This window comes from Muscardinus avellanarius, assembly GCF_963383645.1.
Source record: "Muscardinus avellanarius genome assembly, chromosome: 2".
Taxonomy (NCBI): Eukaryota; Metazoa; Chordata; class Mammalia; order Rodentia; family Gliridae; genus Muscardinus; species Muscardinus avellanarius.
This window is the reverse complement of record NC_137787.1, coordinates 69,793,074-69,811,663: the sequence shown is the minus strand read 5'-3', so window position 1 is coordinate 69,811,663 and position 18,590 is coordinate 69,793,074. Positions and strand designations below refer to the sequence as shown.

Genomic DNA, 18,590 nt, shown 5'->3' with positions numbered 1-18,590 from the left:
TGGTATAAATAAGGTGTAGAATTAATCACTTGGAATTCTATAAAATAAACTTCTGCCTTAAAATAGGGTTTTAGATACAGTGTTTGTAGTTTCCTGACAGTGTCTATAAAGCACAATATTTATTTATTTAATTTATATTTTGCAGTACTGAGGATGGAACCCAGGGGCATTCTACCTCTGAGCAACACTCCCAGCTCTATTTTTTATTCTTTATTTTGAAACAGGTCTCACTAAGTTGCAAAAGGCCTCACTAAATAGCTGAGGCTGCCCGCAAACTGCAATTTTCCTGTCTCAGCCTCCTGAATGCCAGGATTACAAGTAGAGTGTGCCACGACGCCCGGCTTACAATATTCTTTTAGATACAGTTCAAAGTCAGAAAATGTCCTTCTTTGAAACCAGCAGGTTAGTAAGAATAAGTATAAATTGGAGGCCATTAGCAATCTATCCAAAAACTGACTTACATAAACAATAATGTGTGTGTTCCTGATTAAGGTAGGGTGCTTCTTAAATTTCACTACAGGGAGTATGACACAGATAAAAAAGGAGGTTCAAACACAGAAATGAATTAGAAATTATAATATCAGGACTGTAATAAAAGTGCCCTGTAAGGCTGCACAAAGCCAATTCAATGAGCCTGACCTTGGAAACATTGCTTCAACATCTGCAGAAGAGGCTTTCTCTGTACTGTTACTGATGCTGCTGCTACCTTGTTGTTCTGTTCTTAGGGCGTCTCAGAGAGGCACTGGAGTGCCATCTAGGAGAGCTGTACCCAATCACAATAGATGTAGGCCCCCATCCCTGACATCTCTAATATCTTCCAGGGACCTAAAAGGTGGCACAAAGGGCTACTATAGGAGATTTTGGGTAAGAGAGACAAAAAATTATGAATTTTCAGTGGGCTAGAACAATGCTCAGTGAAAGAACAAACATGAAATCCAACAAACATGCCTAGAATGGGGTTTTACCAACTGCTGGTCACATGGTATCTAGAATTCCTTCTTTATTTTTTAATTAATATATATATATATATATATATATATATATATATTTTTTTTTTTTTTTTTTTTTTTTTTTTTTGCAGGTCTGGGGATGGAACCCAGGGGCATTCGACCTCCGAGCTACACTCCCTACCCTATTTTTTATTCTTTATTTTGAGACAGGGTCTCACTAAGTTGTGTAGGGCTTCACTAGGTACCTGAAATTGTCCACGAACCACGCCCGGCTTTGTTCCTTCTTTAATAGTATTGTGTAAGTAAAGAAAAAAGAGCTGCTAGTGAGAGAGAGAAAGAAGTAGGCTTGAGAGGGGTGAGAAAAGATGGAAGCTCTGATCTTCTACGAATAATACACCAAGGCAATAATAAAAAGATTACTAAAGACCAGCATCATGATGTGCATGACTGAATTATAAGCTGTTGGCCTTGATCTCAGCCTTGGAGTTTGAAAAATGCCAAGGACATGTAAGACTAAATATCTGGGTCAACCTGGGTCACTTAGGTTAACCTAGGCTATATCTATGCCATAGAACTTCTTCAGAAGATAAAGCCATTCCCTTGAAAATTACATATGTCCCCCTTTTATTGGTGCTGGGCATGGAACCCAGAGGCATTCTACCTCCAAGTAATACCCTCAGCCCTATTTATTATTATTTATTTTGAAATGGGGTCTGAGTTGCAAAGGGCCTCACGAAGTAGCTGAGGCTATCAGAGAACTGCGATCTTCTGTCTCAGCATCCCAAATGCTGGGATTACAAATGTGCACCACCATGCCTGTCTACACATTCCCTTTTAAAGACTTTCGTGTGTGTGTGTGTGTGTGTGTGTGTGTGTGTGTGTGTGTGTGTATTACTGAGGACTGAACCCAGGGGTGCTCTACCACTGAGCTATACCCCATCCCTATTTATTTTTATTTTGAAACAGGGTCTCACTAAGTTACTGTATTCCAGCCTCAAACTTGTGTTCCTCCTGTTTCAGCCTTCTAAGTACTGGTGTGTGTCACCTTGCCTGGCTATCAATAGTATATTAAAACAATAATATAGTCTGTTCTGGAACCAATGGTACATTGTATAGTATTATACCAAATTATACATTTAATTTTTAAAAAGAGTCACTTAATCTTTAAAAAAACAAACAATTAAAACAATACAGATTTCTATACTACCAAGATAATATACAATTGAAAAAGGAAGCTACCAACCTCAGATGCTGCTATCTTGGTGAAGGTATTTAATGCTTGCTCAACGTTAGATTTCTGCTTGGTAGCCATCAAGCAATAGTTCTCCATTATGCGAAGCTGTACGTGGCCATCAACAGTCTGCGGTTTCAGTTCTTTCAGGAGTTTTTCAGCTGTTCTCACTGCTAATTGCACAGACTCTTGCTTCTCAGTTGAATTACTGTATACAATTAAAAATAAATCACTTATGTCTGTCACTCATAAAATTAACTGAGATTAGAATCAGAGTTTTAGAGTACGTGAGCTTCTCTTTCTATAAATCATTTAAAAATAATCCTTTGTGGAAAATACCACGTATTCTCTTTTAGTACAAAGTGATGCACAGTTATATATTTTTAAACAAATTTATCATGTCCTCAGTAAAACACCATTAAACTGTAATTCACTCTATAATGAAAACAATATCTATATAATATCTATATGTGGCAAATGTGTTCATTTCAGCTAATTTCAAACTAGAATAAAAATAGTCATGCAATTATCAAATGACTTTACCTACTCAGAAAATGAAAGAGAAGGAAGAGAGAAAAAGTCAAAGTACTATATGAATTCAATATATGCAGACTGCATTAAATACAGGAATAATGAGGCTCAAAAACTTGTCCAAGGTCACACAGCTCATAAGTGATAAATTCAGGATTTAAATTTGTCAGATACCTAAGCTGGGTGTGGCAGTGCACACTTGTAATCCCAGCATTTGGGAGGCTTGAAAGAGGATGACTGTGGTTCGAGGACAGCCTGAGCTATTTAGTGAGGCCCTTTGCAACTCAGTGAGACCTATTTCAAAATAAAGAAAAAAAATAGGACTGGGGGTGTCGCTCAGAGGTAGATTGCCCCTGGGTTCCATCTCCAGGACCACACACAAAAAACAAATATTATCAGATATCTAAAATTCACTCTATTTTCCTTACCATTTTGCCTATCAGACTCTCAGAAAATATAATTATATGTGTTAAAATGTTTTACATTTCAAAAAATATAATATATATATATATATATATATATATATATATATATATATATATATAATTTGTGGGTCTGGAGATGTAAGCCAGAGGCATTTGACCTCCGAGCGATACCCCCTGCCCTATTTTTTATTCTTTATTTTGAAACAGGGTCTCACTAAGTTGTGAAGGGCCTCATTAAGTAGCTGAGGCTGTCCGCAAACTGCGATCCTCTGGTCTCAGCCTCCTAAATGCTGGGATTACAAGCATGCACCACCACACCTGGCTTCAAATATATTAACAATTTGAATATTTGAAGGAAAAAAATTTTTTTCTTTTGGTGAGGGTACCAAGGATTGAATCAGGGGCATTCTACTATGCATTCTATATAGAGCAATATCCCCTGCACTTTTTATTTTTTATTTTGTAATAGAGTCTCTCTAGGGAACGATGCACTGGCCTGGAACCTGCAAGCCTCCTGTCTTGGCCTCCCAAGCTCTGGGATTACAGGTGCGTACCGCCACATCCAGAACATTTCAAGTTTCTTAGTGTGTGTGTGTGTGTGTGTGTGTGTGTGTGTGTGTGTGCACGCGCGCGCGTGCGTGCACTAAGAAATGAAGATCTCAAGGTCCAATGACTAAAACCCCTCGTCTCTTCTGTAGGTCTCAGGCTTTTTATCTTACCAAATATTTCACAGTGCTGTATACCTTCTTCAGAAGTATTCTCCTCTGGCTTCTGTAACACTGCATGTCTTTGGGTTTTTTTTTCCCAGTACCAGGATGCAACCTAGGGGCATTCTACCTGTGAGCTACACTCCCAATCCCTATATTTTAGTCTTTTGTTTTTGAAACAGGGTGTCTCACTGAGTTGCAAAGAGCCTCACTAAGTAGCTGAGGCTGTCCGTGAACCACGATCCTCCAGTTTCCTCCTCCCAAATGCTGGGATTACAAGCGTGCACCACCACGCCTGGCTGGCTTGTTTTTTTCTGAACTTCCTTCCTTCTCCAGACCTCTTAAATTTTAGAATGTCTAAACTTTAGTTCTAGTATATCCTACTTGCAAAGAAGCCATTCATGCCTCCCTACCGTGTGTCCTCTCAAATTTGTCATCTCCACTGATGACTTCCCTTCCAAGATCCAGTTTTGTAATTTCAGTTGCTTACTGGGGATCTCGATTTGAGTGTCCTATTGTTCCTTAACAGTTTCTACCTCAATATTCCTAGGACAAGCATAAAACAAAGAAGCTGTTTTCCTGCTTTTAAATTTCAATGTTCTCTAAAATCTAAACCTTAAAACCTCTCAGTAGTATAGAGCTAACTCCCATTCTTTTACACATCTTCCCCCACTACTATGCACTGCTGCAACCTCTATAAGCGTCTACAATACTTAATATACATTTTACCCATGTCTGTTGTGCTGGAAATGGAATGGTTCCAGGTATTCAGGTGTTGTCTTGCATCCTAAATAAGTTTTATGCTCCTGAAGGCAGAAACTACCTTTCATGCTCTCTTTACATTCTTATACATTCCCCACCAAGCCTTGCCTGATCTTGAAGAGAGAAGTAATAGATACTGCTTGATGGAAACATAATCTTTGTCTTCAATATACCACTCTGACCAACAGCAGAACTTTGAGGCCAGGTAGCACTCGATCTAAAGCTTGCTCCATTTTTAGCAACTACCACATTAGGCAAGTTGACTTGGAACTTATTTCCTAAAAGTGTTCTTTGGAATACATGAGACAATGCATAAAAAGCATAAAGAACAAGGTTTAGCATACAACTACCATTTGTAGAGTAGTTACTATTACTGCAAGGACAAGTTTTCAGTGTTGTCAAATTCAGTATGTGATATTCCTGCAAAGTAATTAAGGAAGTGCCTTCATAATATGTCTATTCTGACTTAGAAAACTTCCTAGTATATATATATATATATATATATATATATATATATATATATATATATATGTGTGTGTGTGTGTGTGTGTGTGTGTGTGTGTGTGTGTGTGTGTATGTGTATATATATATATATATATATATATATATATAAATATAATTTTTTTTTTGCAGGTCTGGGGATAGAACCATGGGCATTCAACCTCCAAGCTACACCCCCTGCCCTTATTTTTTATTCTTTATTTTGAAACCGGGTCTCACTGTGTTGCAAAGAGCCTCACTAAGTAGCTGAGGCTGGCTTCGAACTGCGATCCTTTGGTCTCAGCCTCCCAAATGCTGGGATTACAAGCATGTGCTATCACGCTCAGTGATAAAACTGATATTTTACTAATTATTAATCTGATTTACTCATCTGACCTTCAATTAGTGCTATCCTAGAATTCAGTTCTCTTTTATAAAGCATTATTGCTTATCTTCCCAACAACTATTTTTTATACTTTTATTGGTACAATAATCTCACGTCATAATGCAGTCACACTGATAGTGAAAGACATGCACCAGCACTTCCTCCAACCCTCCCCCCCAGTAGTGTACCGTATATTGGTATTCTACCATACGAACATAATTTCAATGACAGTGCAGAACTAAGGACAAAATTCCATGATCAATAGATGTTGAAAAAGCTTGACAAAATCCAACACCCATTCATGTTAAAAACACTGAAGAAAACTAGAATAGAAGGAACCTACCTCAACATCATAAAGGCAGTATGTAATAAACCTAAAGCCAACATCATATCGAATTGAAAAATAACTGGGGGAATTAAAATCAGGAACAAGCCAAGGAGGCCCACTGTCACCATTACTTTTCAATACAGTCCTCAAGACTCTTGCCAGAGCAGAAAGTCAAGAAAAGGACACCAAAGAGATTCAATTACAAAAAGAAGAACTGAAATTTTCTCTATTTGCAGATGATATAATCCTATATTTAGAAGATCAAAAAAACTCAACCAAAAGACTTCTAGAAATGATAAACAAATTCAGCAAAGTAGCAATACAAAATCAATCTAAAAAAATCAGCAGTTTTCTATATGCCACCCATGAATCCACAGAGAAAGAAATCTAGAAAGCAATTTCATTCAAAATCCTCCCCCAAAAAAATACCTAGGAATAAATCTAACCAAGGAGGTACAATGAAAATTACAAAACACTAAAAGAAATTGAATAAGATCTTAGAAGATGGAAATATCTCATAAGATCTTGGATAGGCAGGACAAATATTATCAAAATGGTCATTCTATTAAAAGTGATTGACAGAGTCAATGCAATCCCTATCAAAATAATCAATGTTATTCTTCATAGATCTAGAAAAATCAGTCCTAAATTTCATATGAAGAAACAAAAGACCAAAATAGCCAAAGCAATTCTCCATAATGGGAACCAAGGAAGAGGCATCACAATTTCTGACTTCATATTATACTACAGTACTACTATAATAAAAACTGTATGGTATTGGCACAGAAACAGACACATAGACCAATGGAACCGAAGACAGAGAAACACCACAGTTACAGACAATTGATTTTCTAAAACGGTACTAAAGATAGTCTTTCAACAAATGGTTTTTGGGAAAACAGCTATTTTTAAAAAAGTGTTAAACACTGCTTACCCCAGGTCTCCATCCAGGTTTTCAAATACTTCACCTCCAACAGTTTCATTGTCAGGATTCAAACAAATTTCTATCATATTATAGAGAGCATTTTGGCCCCAATCAGTATCTTTCCGAGCTTTATTAAAATGTCGAAGGGCATCATTTGGCTCTCCAGTATACCTTGATAGATGTTAAAAAAGACAAAAGCAAAAAAGTGCTTCAATTGCTAACTATAAAACTTATACTAATTAAAAATGTGTTTGGTAAAAAAACTATATTAGCATATTTTAAAATGTAAATCATTTATTATGAAAAGTTTATTCCATTTTATCTACAACAGAAAAAAACTATTATGTGTGATTTATTTGCCAACAGATTTACCAAAGATATAGTCCTTTACAGTACTGAAATCCTGGTTCCAGTTTTGCTCTGGAGTTATGTTTCTCTGCCATTGAGAAAAATCGTGGAACATCCTCAAGTTTGCCACATCTTCTCAGTAGATCGATCAAACGAGATAAAGTCATATAATTATCTAGAAACAATAAATACTTCAGATTTGGATATTTTATAACTTTTGTTCTGATGGTTAAAATCCTACTTCATTAATATAAAATTTACTTCAAATAAAATATAATTTAAATGTAAAAGAATTCCTCAGGTGCATAAGTCCCTAACAAGATTGTAGGGTCAACCTATCAAGTGATATAGGTTGGGCTGTGCTAGTCACATGGAAAAAAGGTCCCAAACAGGCACATCTAGAAAAATGCTAATCTGCTGTAACTTACTTTTCAATTGTTCATGAGACCAAATCCTTCTAGAAACAGTCCCTGTCTAGGTAATCTAGACTCTAAATACTAAAATTCACGAGAATTTACTTGATTTGACTGCATGGAATCAATCAATTGTTTCTAGGATTCTTTCCATTTCACTGCAGTTGGGAGGTGGGTAAGAACAGTAAATTCTGATATCATTTGTGGTAGGCAATTTATATGCTACTCTCGACTTTATTTAATATGTGTATACATCTAACATACCAGCCACTAGCTTAAATATTAGTCCTAATATTTTAGTCCTGCTTCATCTTCTAAGGAAAATGATTAATGCAGTTCTTTAGTCTCAGGTACAATTTTCTGGCAGGTTCTTACAAAGCCTTTTTCACCCATGCCCATGTGGTATCATACTAAACTTGGAAAATAATAATTATTTTAGAAATATAAAAATAATGCATGAAAACTTTAGAAAACAATAATAATATAGAAAACTATAAAAAAAGACAAAAAATCATTCATATTCCTGAAAGCTAGAGATTTTCATATTTTGGGATGCTTCCTTTCATACATTTATGAAAATCAATCTATAAATGTTTAAATTTATATTTTATACAAAATTTGACTGACAGATTTTATTTAGATTCAGTATTATTAGTAAACAGTGCTCAGGTATCATTAAATGGTTTTCAAAACATGATTTCAATGTCTGCATAACAGTTTATTTTATTAACACTTAACATTTTAAATATTATATCTCTATAGTTGTGTTTTTTAGGCATTTGGGCCCTCAAGTTTCAAATAGCAAAGGGTTCCTATGGGATTTGTAAGAATCCTTATATAAGCAATTCTGATCACTTTCTTAAGAGTGAATTCCTAGAAAACACACACACACACACACACACACACACACACACACACACTTTAAAGTAATTGCTAAGAATAGCTTAAAAATATTCACAAAGGAGTAGGACTACTTTAAAGAAACAAGGTTAAATCTTTTTCTCAAAGGAAATGCTGTGAAATGGGAATAGCCTGTGATAAAATGAAAACACTGTGTGTGTTACTTTTAAATGTCAGCTCAGAGAAGGAAAAAAAGGACAGAATGGAGTCTAGAATCCATGGCAGAAATGACAGAAAAAAAATGACATGGGCCTGGAGTAAAGAAGGGTAGGCTAAACAAGGTGGGTAGAGAATGTTGATTGATTAAAGTGGGGAGATGTTACAGAATGGTCATGTGATTAGGGACAGAATGATGATGCAGGAGAGAGAGGGAACGGCAGTAGTGAAGCGCTTTGGGGGGTGCGGAGGAATGCCCTTTGACACAGGGAACAGCCAGAGATAAATAGGATCATAGACTTACAACAGATACAGATGTGAATGTGTACATTTGGTGACAAAGATGAAGTTTTCTTCTAATTACATTTTCTTAGTCAAGGAGGTAGCAAGGTTTTTATGGGTAAGGAAGGTGTGAAGGGTGTTGGAAGTTTGAGGAGAAAGGAGAAAGCATGAAAAGTAGTCAAAACAAGTGAATTAGTTAGAGAGATAGAGCAGGACCACCAGGCATCCCACTTAAGGTCTGTGGTATAATTGACCATGAGACAGGGTGCATTTTCTTCGTGGCCATTTCATCTACTCAGGCTCATGTGTGGAATGAGCAGTTGGATTCAATCAGGAATGCTGATTTTTCAAGTTCATCAACTAAAACGAGGCGAAAGGAAATAGAACGTTGGCTGCATTAAAAAAAAATATGGCCAGTGGGCATTTACCTGGTTTGCGTTCTAAAAGCTGTTGTAAATGAAATACTGCTTGTTCATAGTCCTGTTTTCTGAACATGAGATCAGCCATCATCTATAAAGAAAAAGTTGGTTCTAAAAATGCTTCCATATTTTTTATGAGGCATATTCTTTTAACTAATATTCAGCACTATGAAAATACTTATGGAAAACATGAGGAGGGACATAGTTTTATGAAGATTGACTATTTTGGTTCAAGTGTACCTTGAGCAGACTGGCTTGGAGATCAGTGTAACATAATAAAAAATGAAAAACAGATTGTTCTGTTCACAAAACTGTATTTTTAGCAAAAAATATGTTTCAAGTGGCGGTTTCAAAAGCAGAAATTTGAAGGGAATTGAATATTCTACATGCTTTTGTAGGAAATCTGCCTCTCAGGATTTAGCTTTTAGCTAAAATGACAATGAAAAGATTAAAAATGGGACAGAATAAAACAACCCATGTTCTAAATATTTCAAAGGAAAATAAAACAAGCAAGACCTACTACAATTTTCTAATTACATGTTTCAAAAAAGAAAATACTTCTATTTCTTTTTAGTAATAACAACTCTGAATAAGCCTTACAAAAGGTCATCCATGCAGCTATTTCAATGCTGACAAATATTTCAACCCAGGTAAAAATGGAAAATAAAAGATAAACTATTTAAAACAGACCTTCTTTGGATAACATATGATATTTTTATTTATGTGATTCCCAAAGATTTTCACTAAATCTCTAAAATTACTCCAGCATGTCTAAGTAAGTACTTAAAGTATAGTAATTGTAGCTTTGCTGCATGAACCTCACCTGCTCAAGCATCTCCTGAGGCACAAAGGAAAACTAACTCGACCTAAAGAACATGTAAAGGTATGACCCAGGTGTGTTGTCCTGCTTATAAATACAGGACTAAAGATGCTTGGTCTTAATTAATAGTAAGTACTGATGTTAGAAATATGTTACTTCTTTCGAAGGCCAACATGACCATGGCTCACCATTTAGAATTTGTTCTATGGGGTAAAATATGAAGCATCCACCTGCAATATTAAACTCATCACCCTTCACAGCACACTCTTTCACTGACCATTGTGGCGGCTTCATTGTCCTGGTCACTCTGGAGAAGCAGTGCGCAGTGCCGCAGGCAGGCATCAGGGTCATCTTGGGCCAAGTATAATCGTGCCAGTTCCAACATTATCTAGAAATCAAAAGGCAAGAAGAGTCAGAAACTGATTTGAGAATAAAAAGTCATTTAAATGTTTGGATGAGATTAAAGTTTATTTGGTAAAAACTTATTGTAAGAAATATTAAGCATGATCGAAAAAAGAAACTATAGTTATTCCCATGTCTATTTTTTTCTACTAGAGAAAATAAAAACTAGTAGCTTACTTAAAAAATAAAAGACATGAAAAATATTGTGAAAAGAACTTATCTTAAAGCCAGCAGGTGGCATTTTAGTCCCAGTTTCTCCAAGAGGGGACCAGGCAGATCCCTTTTACTTCTTAAAACCTGTTTTCTTATTTGTAAAACAAAAAAGCCTTCAAGCAGATAACCTTCAAGGTATGATTCAGAGTTAAAACAATGACTTCCACTCCTTTATCCATCACTGAAATAGGTACTTGTTTGTTAGGAAAGGTTATCTATATCAATTCTCACACTGTGCCCCCTGAGGTCATGGATCTATTCCAGTCATGCCTGCATCCTCAGGACCAAAATACAGTTGAAATTCAAAAGCAAACAATAGCTATTTAGTAAACTGAACTGAATCACTTAATTCAGATATTTGTGACTGAGAAACTGTTTTAAAGTCATTATTAAAACTTAAATAGAGAGCAGGGCATGGTGGCACACACTTGTAATCCCAGCATTTGGGAGGCTAAGATAGGAGGATCGGGGTTCTTGGCCAGCCGCAGCTACTTAGTGAGGCCTTTTTGCAACTCAGTGAGACCTTGTTTCAAAATAAAGAATAAAAAAAAGGGCTGGGGGTGTAGCTCGGAGGTAGAACGCTCCCGGTTCCATCTCCAGTACCACAAAAGAAACAAAACAACACCAAAAAAAAGCTTAAATAGAGCCTGGCACAGTGGTACACACTTGTAATCCCAGTACTTGGGAGGCTGAGACAGGAGGATCACAGGTTTAGGTCCTCTGCAGCTTAGTGAAGCCCTCTGCAATTTTGAAACAAGTAAGACCTTGTTTCAAAATAAATAATTAAAAAATTAAACTGGGGGGTATAGCTTGGAGGCAGAATGCCCCTGGATTAAATCTTCAGTACCTCAAAAAAAATAAATATTAAAGATAAAGAGCTTTTTATGACTTGCTCCATTATTTTGAAACTCAAATATTTTATATTTAAGACATATACATATTTTGAGAGTTTTCTAGAAATAAAATTAATATTTAAAATTTCTGGTTTTGGTTACATTTATTTTCTAAACTTTTAAAATAAACTAGTTTTACAGATGACATCTGGGATAAAAGGTGCTTGCAATATTATAAAGGTACTGACCTTATTATCTGTTTCACAATGAACCAGAGCCTCTCTATAAAACTTAATTGCTTTTTCATAGTCTCGCTGAGCTACAGAATGTTTTGCAATCTCTGCACAAATTTCAGCTGCTAAATGTTTCTGTGCAGGAACTGCATCTGGCTGTTCCATCTGAACACGTTTTAGTACCCGAGCTTGTAATTCTCGAGCCTAGAAAGAAAAGAATTTAAAAAAATCAAGAAAGGAAATGAACAATTTTCAATAGCTCACACATAATTTTACAGAAGATTTATTCAAACTTTATTGGCCCTTGATCTAATAAAGCTTAATCCAAAGAAAATGTCCTATTGAGATCTCAAATGTGTACTTATTTGCAAATGAACCAGAATGTATGTAAACATAAATATGTATATACATACATATATATCTGTATATATACATATATCCATGTCTCTCTATATCTTTCCAACCAAAGTACTATGAAATTACTGAGCCCTTTCACATGTTATAAGGAAGTGTACAGAAAGCTCACTAAAAAAAAATGCCATCATGAAACACCCTAGGAAAATATACCAACACTATAAGAGTAACTCAGATGTTGAATACATTTGTTCCACTACTGGGAAGGTATTAAGAATATTAGTTATAAGCCAGGCTTGGTAGCGCATGCCTGTACTCCCAGTACTTGGGAGGCTGAGACATGAGAATTACAGGTTCCTAGCCAGCCTCAGCTCCTTAGTGAGGCCCTCTGCAACTCAGTGAGTGCCTGTTTCAAAATAAAAAAATAAAAAATAGGGCTGGAGGTGTAGCTTAGAGGCAGAATATCCCTGGGTTCAATCCCCAGTACTGCAAAAAAATAAATAAATAAATAAAAATTATTTAAAAGAAATAGATACCCTAAAAGGAGGTGGTGATCTTATTTTAATTTAAAATATAATATAAATTTAAAATATAATATAATTATTTAAAATAAATAATTTAATTTAAAATAAAATATAAAATAATAATATAAGTCTATATTTAAAATATAGACTAGGCTGCTGAACTGGAAGAATGTCTGCTTTTCTATCCATACATCTGGTTTATGGAACATTGAGATTTTCTCTCAATAAATGAATGAGAATTCCTATATGTTAGACCCTCACAAATGCAATTTAACTTTGCGCTAAGGAAAATCATTCACTAATGCATTCATTTAACAAATTGCAGATGTCTGCCACGTGCCACACAGCAGGCTATACACAGGGCATCTTTCCAGGGATGCCTGTTAAATGCTGGGTAACAATTGGTATTTGATGACAATGGTTCAAAGCAGAATGGTTTTACCCCAAACCACAGGCTTACTGGGTCACAACAGCATTCTTTAAGAAATGAAATGGGATTAGAAAATATGAGTATAAATAGCATGTGATAAAAATTATTTCATGGAATCTTTTCCCTTAGTTTCCAGAAGGTTTGAAGCTAAATTAAATTATCTATTATAACAACTATGTTTGTTTTGATTGCCAACATTTACTTGTCCCCTTTTTCTATTTTATAATATATATTCTTGCAAATCCCTCAAGTCTTTAGACAGAAGTATAGATACAAACATCATATATAAATGTGTATATATACATATATACACACATATGAATAGAGACATAAATATATCTATACTTCAATGTAGTCATTATAGTCACAATTGGGTTGCCGTGAAAACATATAATAAAAGACCTAACCCAATCTTAGAAGTCAGGTGAAATTTGAAGAATGACTTTATCATTTTACCTTTCTATTCTAATAGTTTTATTTGCATTACCTTACTGAAGACCTAATTCAAACTAAAATATACCAAATCAAAATATCTTATTCTAATATGATATTTCTTATATGATATTTATGATATATCACATTTTTATATGATGAATACATTGGAAGATATTACATGAAAGAAATAAAAACAAATATAATCTTCACATTAAATAAAAACAATGTAGTTATATTACAAATTCATAAACCATTAATGTTTTATGTCATAGAGGCCTTTATTTCCGATTTATTTAATTTTGTGTTTTATATTTTTATTGGTGCATTGTAATTATACATCATAGTAAGATTCAAATGATTAAACAGGCCAGACATGGTGGCACATGCTTGTAATCCCAGTAATCAGGAGGAGGAGACTGAAGGATCGTGTTCATGGACAGCCTCAGCTACTTAGCGAGGCCCCTCGCAACTCAGTGAGACCCTGTTTCAAAAAATAAAAATACTAAAAAATAGGACTGGGGGTGTAGTTAGAAGGTACAATGCCCTCTGGGTTCCATCTCCAGTACTGAAAAAAAATGGTAAAACATACACGTACACATCATCACTTGGTTAACATCTGACAATAAATTTAATATGTTATATTAATAAAAAAATAGAAAAGTCATATCTAGTTAGATAAAGAGAATATATTTGATAAAACTTAAATTACTTGTTAAAAAGTTGATAGCAAACAAGAAATTGAAATAAAATAATCCAAAACCTGATGGAATACATCTAAAAACTACTTAAGAATACAAATAAAAAAAAGTGTATAAAACCTCTACCCTGAAAATCATAAAATATTAAGAGAAATTAAAGAGGAACTAAATTAAGCAGGGAAGCAAGCATTGAGCTCAAATTTTGACTTAGATACAGGTCATACAATGTCACACAAATATTAAAGTAAGTTTTCTGAGCTGTAAAAGAGAATTAAAATACCAATTTTCCTTAATTATTATATATACGAGCAATATTTAAATTGTACAATCCTTAGGCATTCAATCATTGTTTCTATTTTGACATATTTTCTGTGGTAGTTGAGCTGAAACAGACTGGTTTCCTCTCCAGCGTGGCAGGTTCCCCTGCATTCATCCCTCACTCTACCACCACGCTCCACACAGGTAAATATGTTTACCTGTTGTAAGGAAGTGATTGCGTCATCAGGTCTTTCCATTTTACTGTATACTTTTGCTAGAAGGACTTGAGAACGTCCATCCTCCATGAGCACCGACAGTTCATTTACTATGAAAGAATGGAAAAGCAAAGGTAAAATTTTACTAGTCTTAAATAAATCTTTATACTTTTCTACAACTTTTAAACTGGTCTTTAAAAATAGTGACTAAGGTTAAGATTTTTTTGAGTTAGTTAACTAAAGTATAGCCCATTGAAAAATCTAAAAGAACACAAAAAATAATTTCAGAGTTATCTATAACAACCACTATAGAGAAGGACTGGACCTGCTGCAGAAGCAATTCTGGGTTTCTTGATTTTCTTATCCAAATGAATAAAAAGACTAACCAACATAATATGAAAGCAACAGTTTCTGCATTAAAGAGTATAATTACAATGTACTAATAAAAATATTAAAAAATTAAGCTACGGTTTAACTCAACCACTAGTGGATTTGACAGCAGTTGGCAGGTGTCAGTTGTAATTTTAAAATATCTGAGGAACAAAAATATATTAAATAACAATAAGAGACAAGACTTAGGATAAAAACAGAATGAACAAAAATTTAAAGTGGATACAGCTGGGTGTTGGTACATGCCTGTAATCCCAGTACTTGGGAGGCTAAGACAAGAGGATCTGGGTTCTCAGCCAGCCTCAGCTACTTAGTGAGGGCTTCTGCAACTTAGTGAGACCTGGTTTCAAAATAAAGAATAAAAAAGCAGGCTGGAGGTGTAGGTTGGAGGTAGAATGTCCCTGGTTTCAATCCCCAGCACCACACCCAAAAATAAATAAATAAAAATAAAAAACTGGGTAATAACTAGAAGTGTCTTTTAGGCATATATTAAGAGATAACAGACTAGGTGGGTATGGTGTTGCACTCCTGTAATTCCAGTGCTTGAGATAGGAAGATCTCAGGTTTGAGGTTAGCCTAAGCAATGTAGTAAGACTTTCAGCAACCTAAGTGAGATCCTGTTTCAAAATACAAAATAAAACAGGGTTGAGAGTGTAGCTCAGAGGTAGAATGCTCCTGGGTTCAATCTTCTGGTCTCTGCTTTCACTGATTACTAGCTATCTAATGTTCTATACCTCCCTTTTCATTTGTAAAACAAGAAAAATAATGGTATCTACCTTAAAAGGACATTCTACAATTTAAAAAGCAAATGAATTGTTAAATAAGCTAACACATGTAAAACAATTAAAGTCTGACATATGGTGCTACCCCCAAAATGTTGTGATCTAAGAAAAATAAAAACCCTGGGTAATTAGAAAAATACGTTTTTTCCACCATTTATCAAGGACACGGTCCATGCCACATTCTGCTTGTAGATATAATTTCTTGTGATCTGTGTGGATGAGAGGGTAGGAGAGGTCAGAGATGTAAAAGGCTGTGCATGCCACAGTGAAGACTGGCTTGAGGGAAACGGATATGAGAGGGCTTGAAAGACAGGTAGACACTCTTAAAAGGCCTAAAGCTACTGCTGGGTCGAGGGGGCTGTGTCAGGGGTGCAGGGTTGAGTAGGAAAGCAGAGAGACCAGTACAGGGTTTCATTATAATGCAGTCCAGGGTGAGTTGATGGAGACTTGGGAAAGGGCAGTAGTACTAAGAACACTGAGATGCAGCAGGATTTGGAATCTATTTTGGGAGAACAGTACTTCTTAAAAAGGCACTGGCAAGGCCAACGCCAAGGATTTGGGCTCTCAGCAACTTCAGAGCAGGATGAAGGTTTTATTAATTAGATGAAGAAGACTGTGAATGGAAAAAATTGCGGAAGGCAGATCAGAAATTTTTTTCAGACATACATTTAAGATGTTTGTTAAAACCCAGGTACTGCCATTTATAAGCTTGATAAGACCAGATACATGAAGAAAATTAATTTTCAGATGGCAGATTGAAAAAAGTGGGGCCAATTAATAACTATACTTGCCTAAAAGATTAATGTGAGGACTAATAATACATATGGTAGGCATGGTGGTGCACTCCTGTAATACCAGTTTTTGAGAGGCTGAGAGAGGAAGATTACAAGTTCAAGGCCAGCCTCAGCAACTTAGTGAGGCCTTCAGCAACTTATAGAGACACTGTTTCAAAATAAAAAATAAAATGGGCTAAATGTCTAGCTCAGAGGCAGAATGCCCGCCCCTAGGTTTAATTTCTAGTACTCATATATGCACCATAAAAATACATGAATTTTATAAAGGCATATAAGTATACCATAGGGTATGCTCAGCAAATATTAGATAAAAGCAGTTATAACATTTATGTTATAAATTATTTTGTTATATAACATACCTAATATAAGTAAAATATATACTTGAATCTCTCCCTACAATCTTTTCAAAATGCAGATACACATGTAAGCCTTTAGAACGTTTCAAAAAAAGTCAGACTAATAAACCATGCATTTTTATGAAAAATAGCACTTAACAGTATAAATGTATACATAATTAGGAGGACTTATGCATCAATTTCATCAATGATAAATTTAAAGATAATTTTGCAAATATTAGAAAACTTAGGGAGCTGTATCTCTTATTATCCTCTATCCAAACATATTTTAATGCTACAGTAAACATGGTATTAAGAAAAGAAAAATGCCAGTGGAGTATGACAAAATTTCCCGCAGAGCCATACATACGGAATTTATTATATAGTAAAGGTGACATTTCAAAAATGGCACTAAATAAGATCAGCTATCCATTTTGGAAAGTTGTAGGAAACAACTGTATGTAGACTGGAGTACATGCATTAAAGTTCTCATTATAAAAATGAAAACAACATAGCCAGGCATGGTAGCACATGCTTATAATCCCAAGTACTCGGGAGGCTGAGACAGGAGGATCATGCAGGTTGAAAGCCAGCCTTAGCTACTTAGTGAGGCTCTCAGCAACTTAGTGAGACCCTGTTTCCAAATAAAATATAAAAAAGGTCTAGGAGTATAGCCCTGAAGTAGAAGGCCCCTGGGTTCCATCCCCAGTACCACAAAAAAGAGAAAACAACAAAATGCCAGCAAAATCTTTGAAATGATTTCTCTAATGTTAAAATTAGAAAAATTTCCAGAGAATGACAGGAAATTCAGACGCCAAAAAGAATGGTATACATTATATACAACAATTAATTATTCTATTTTAACAAAGATACTACATAGTGTGTGTGTTTATGTGTGTGAGTGTGTGTGTTTGTGTGTGTAAATTTATTGTAGTTTACCAAAAATACTACATAGAGAGATAAATTTTATTAAAAATAGCCTGGGAGAAAACATTTACTACATTAATAATGGGTAAAGTGTTAAAGACAAAGGATATATAAAACGCAAGTTACTTATAATCTATAGATAAAATAATGCCTAATTTTATCATTCATCAAAAAATGCAAATTAAAAGTTTTCTCATAATTAATACTACAGAATATTGGGAAACTTCTATCTTTAAGAAAGAATAATGAAAAAAGATTTAATTTTAGAAGTTCACAGAAATACATAAACAAATAATTTGTCAGTACAGCTGCAATTTTTCTTTTTCAATCTAAATGTTCATCAATAGGGAACTCATCAAGTATTATATTAACATAGAGTAGAATATATGTTAAAAATAGAGAACTATATTTGTCAACTAGTAGAAAAAGTTATGAGATGAAAAATTCATGCTGCATAATTACTAGAAAAATGTGTTATGTGCATCCCCCAGTTTCCATGGGGAATTTGATCCACAAGTACTCAGGAACTTTATTCAATCCCTTCAATAAAGAGGTACAATATTTGCATATCATCTATGCTATTCTCCTGTACATTTTAAATAATCTCTCGATTACCTTTTTTTTTTTTTTTGGTAGAACTAAGATTGAGTGTAGGGATATTCAACCACCGAGCTACACCCCTAGGTCTATTTTTTTATTCTTTTA

General features: G+C 34.8%; 1 protein-coding gene across 1 annotated transcript in view; it reads right to left on the bottom strand.

Annotated features, from left to right (window-relative positions):
* Positions 1–18,590, bottom strand: part of TTC21B (tetratricopeptide repeat domain 21B) — a gene marked incomplete at both ends in the record, with an annotated part of 67,185 nt that overhangs the window by 9,920 nt on the left and 38,675 nt on the right. The window contains 7 exons of the mRNA XM_080690101.1: positions 2,194–2,389; positions 6,734–6,895; positions 7,097–7,247; positions 9,252–9,333; positions 10,340–10,450; positions 11,759–11,947; positions 14,661–14,767. Of these exons, the coding sequence (XP_080546227.1) occupies positions 2,194–2,389; positions 6,734–6,895; positions 7,097–7,247; positions 9,252–9,333; positions 10,340–10,450; positions 11,759–11,947; positions 14,661–14,767 (998 nt within the window). The remainder of the gene's footprint in view (positions 1–2,193; positions 2,390–6,733; positions 6,896–7,096; positions 7,248–9,251; positions 9,334–10,339; positions 10,451–11,758; positions 11,948–14,660; positions 14,768–18,590) is intronic.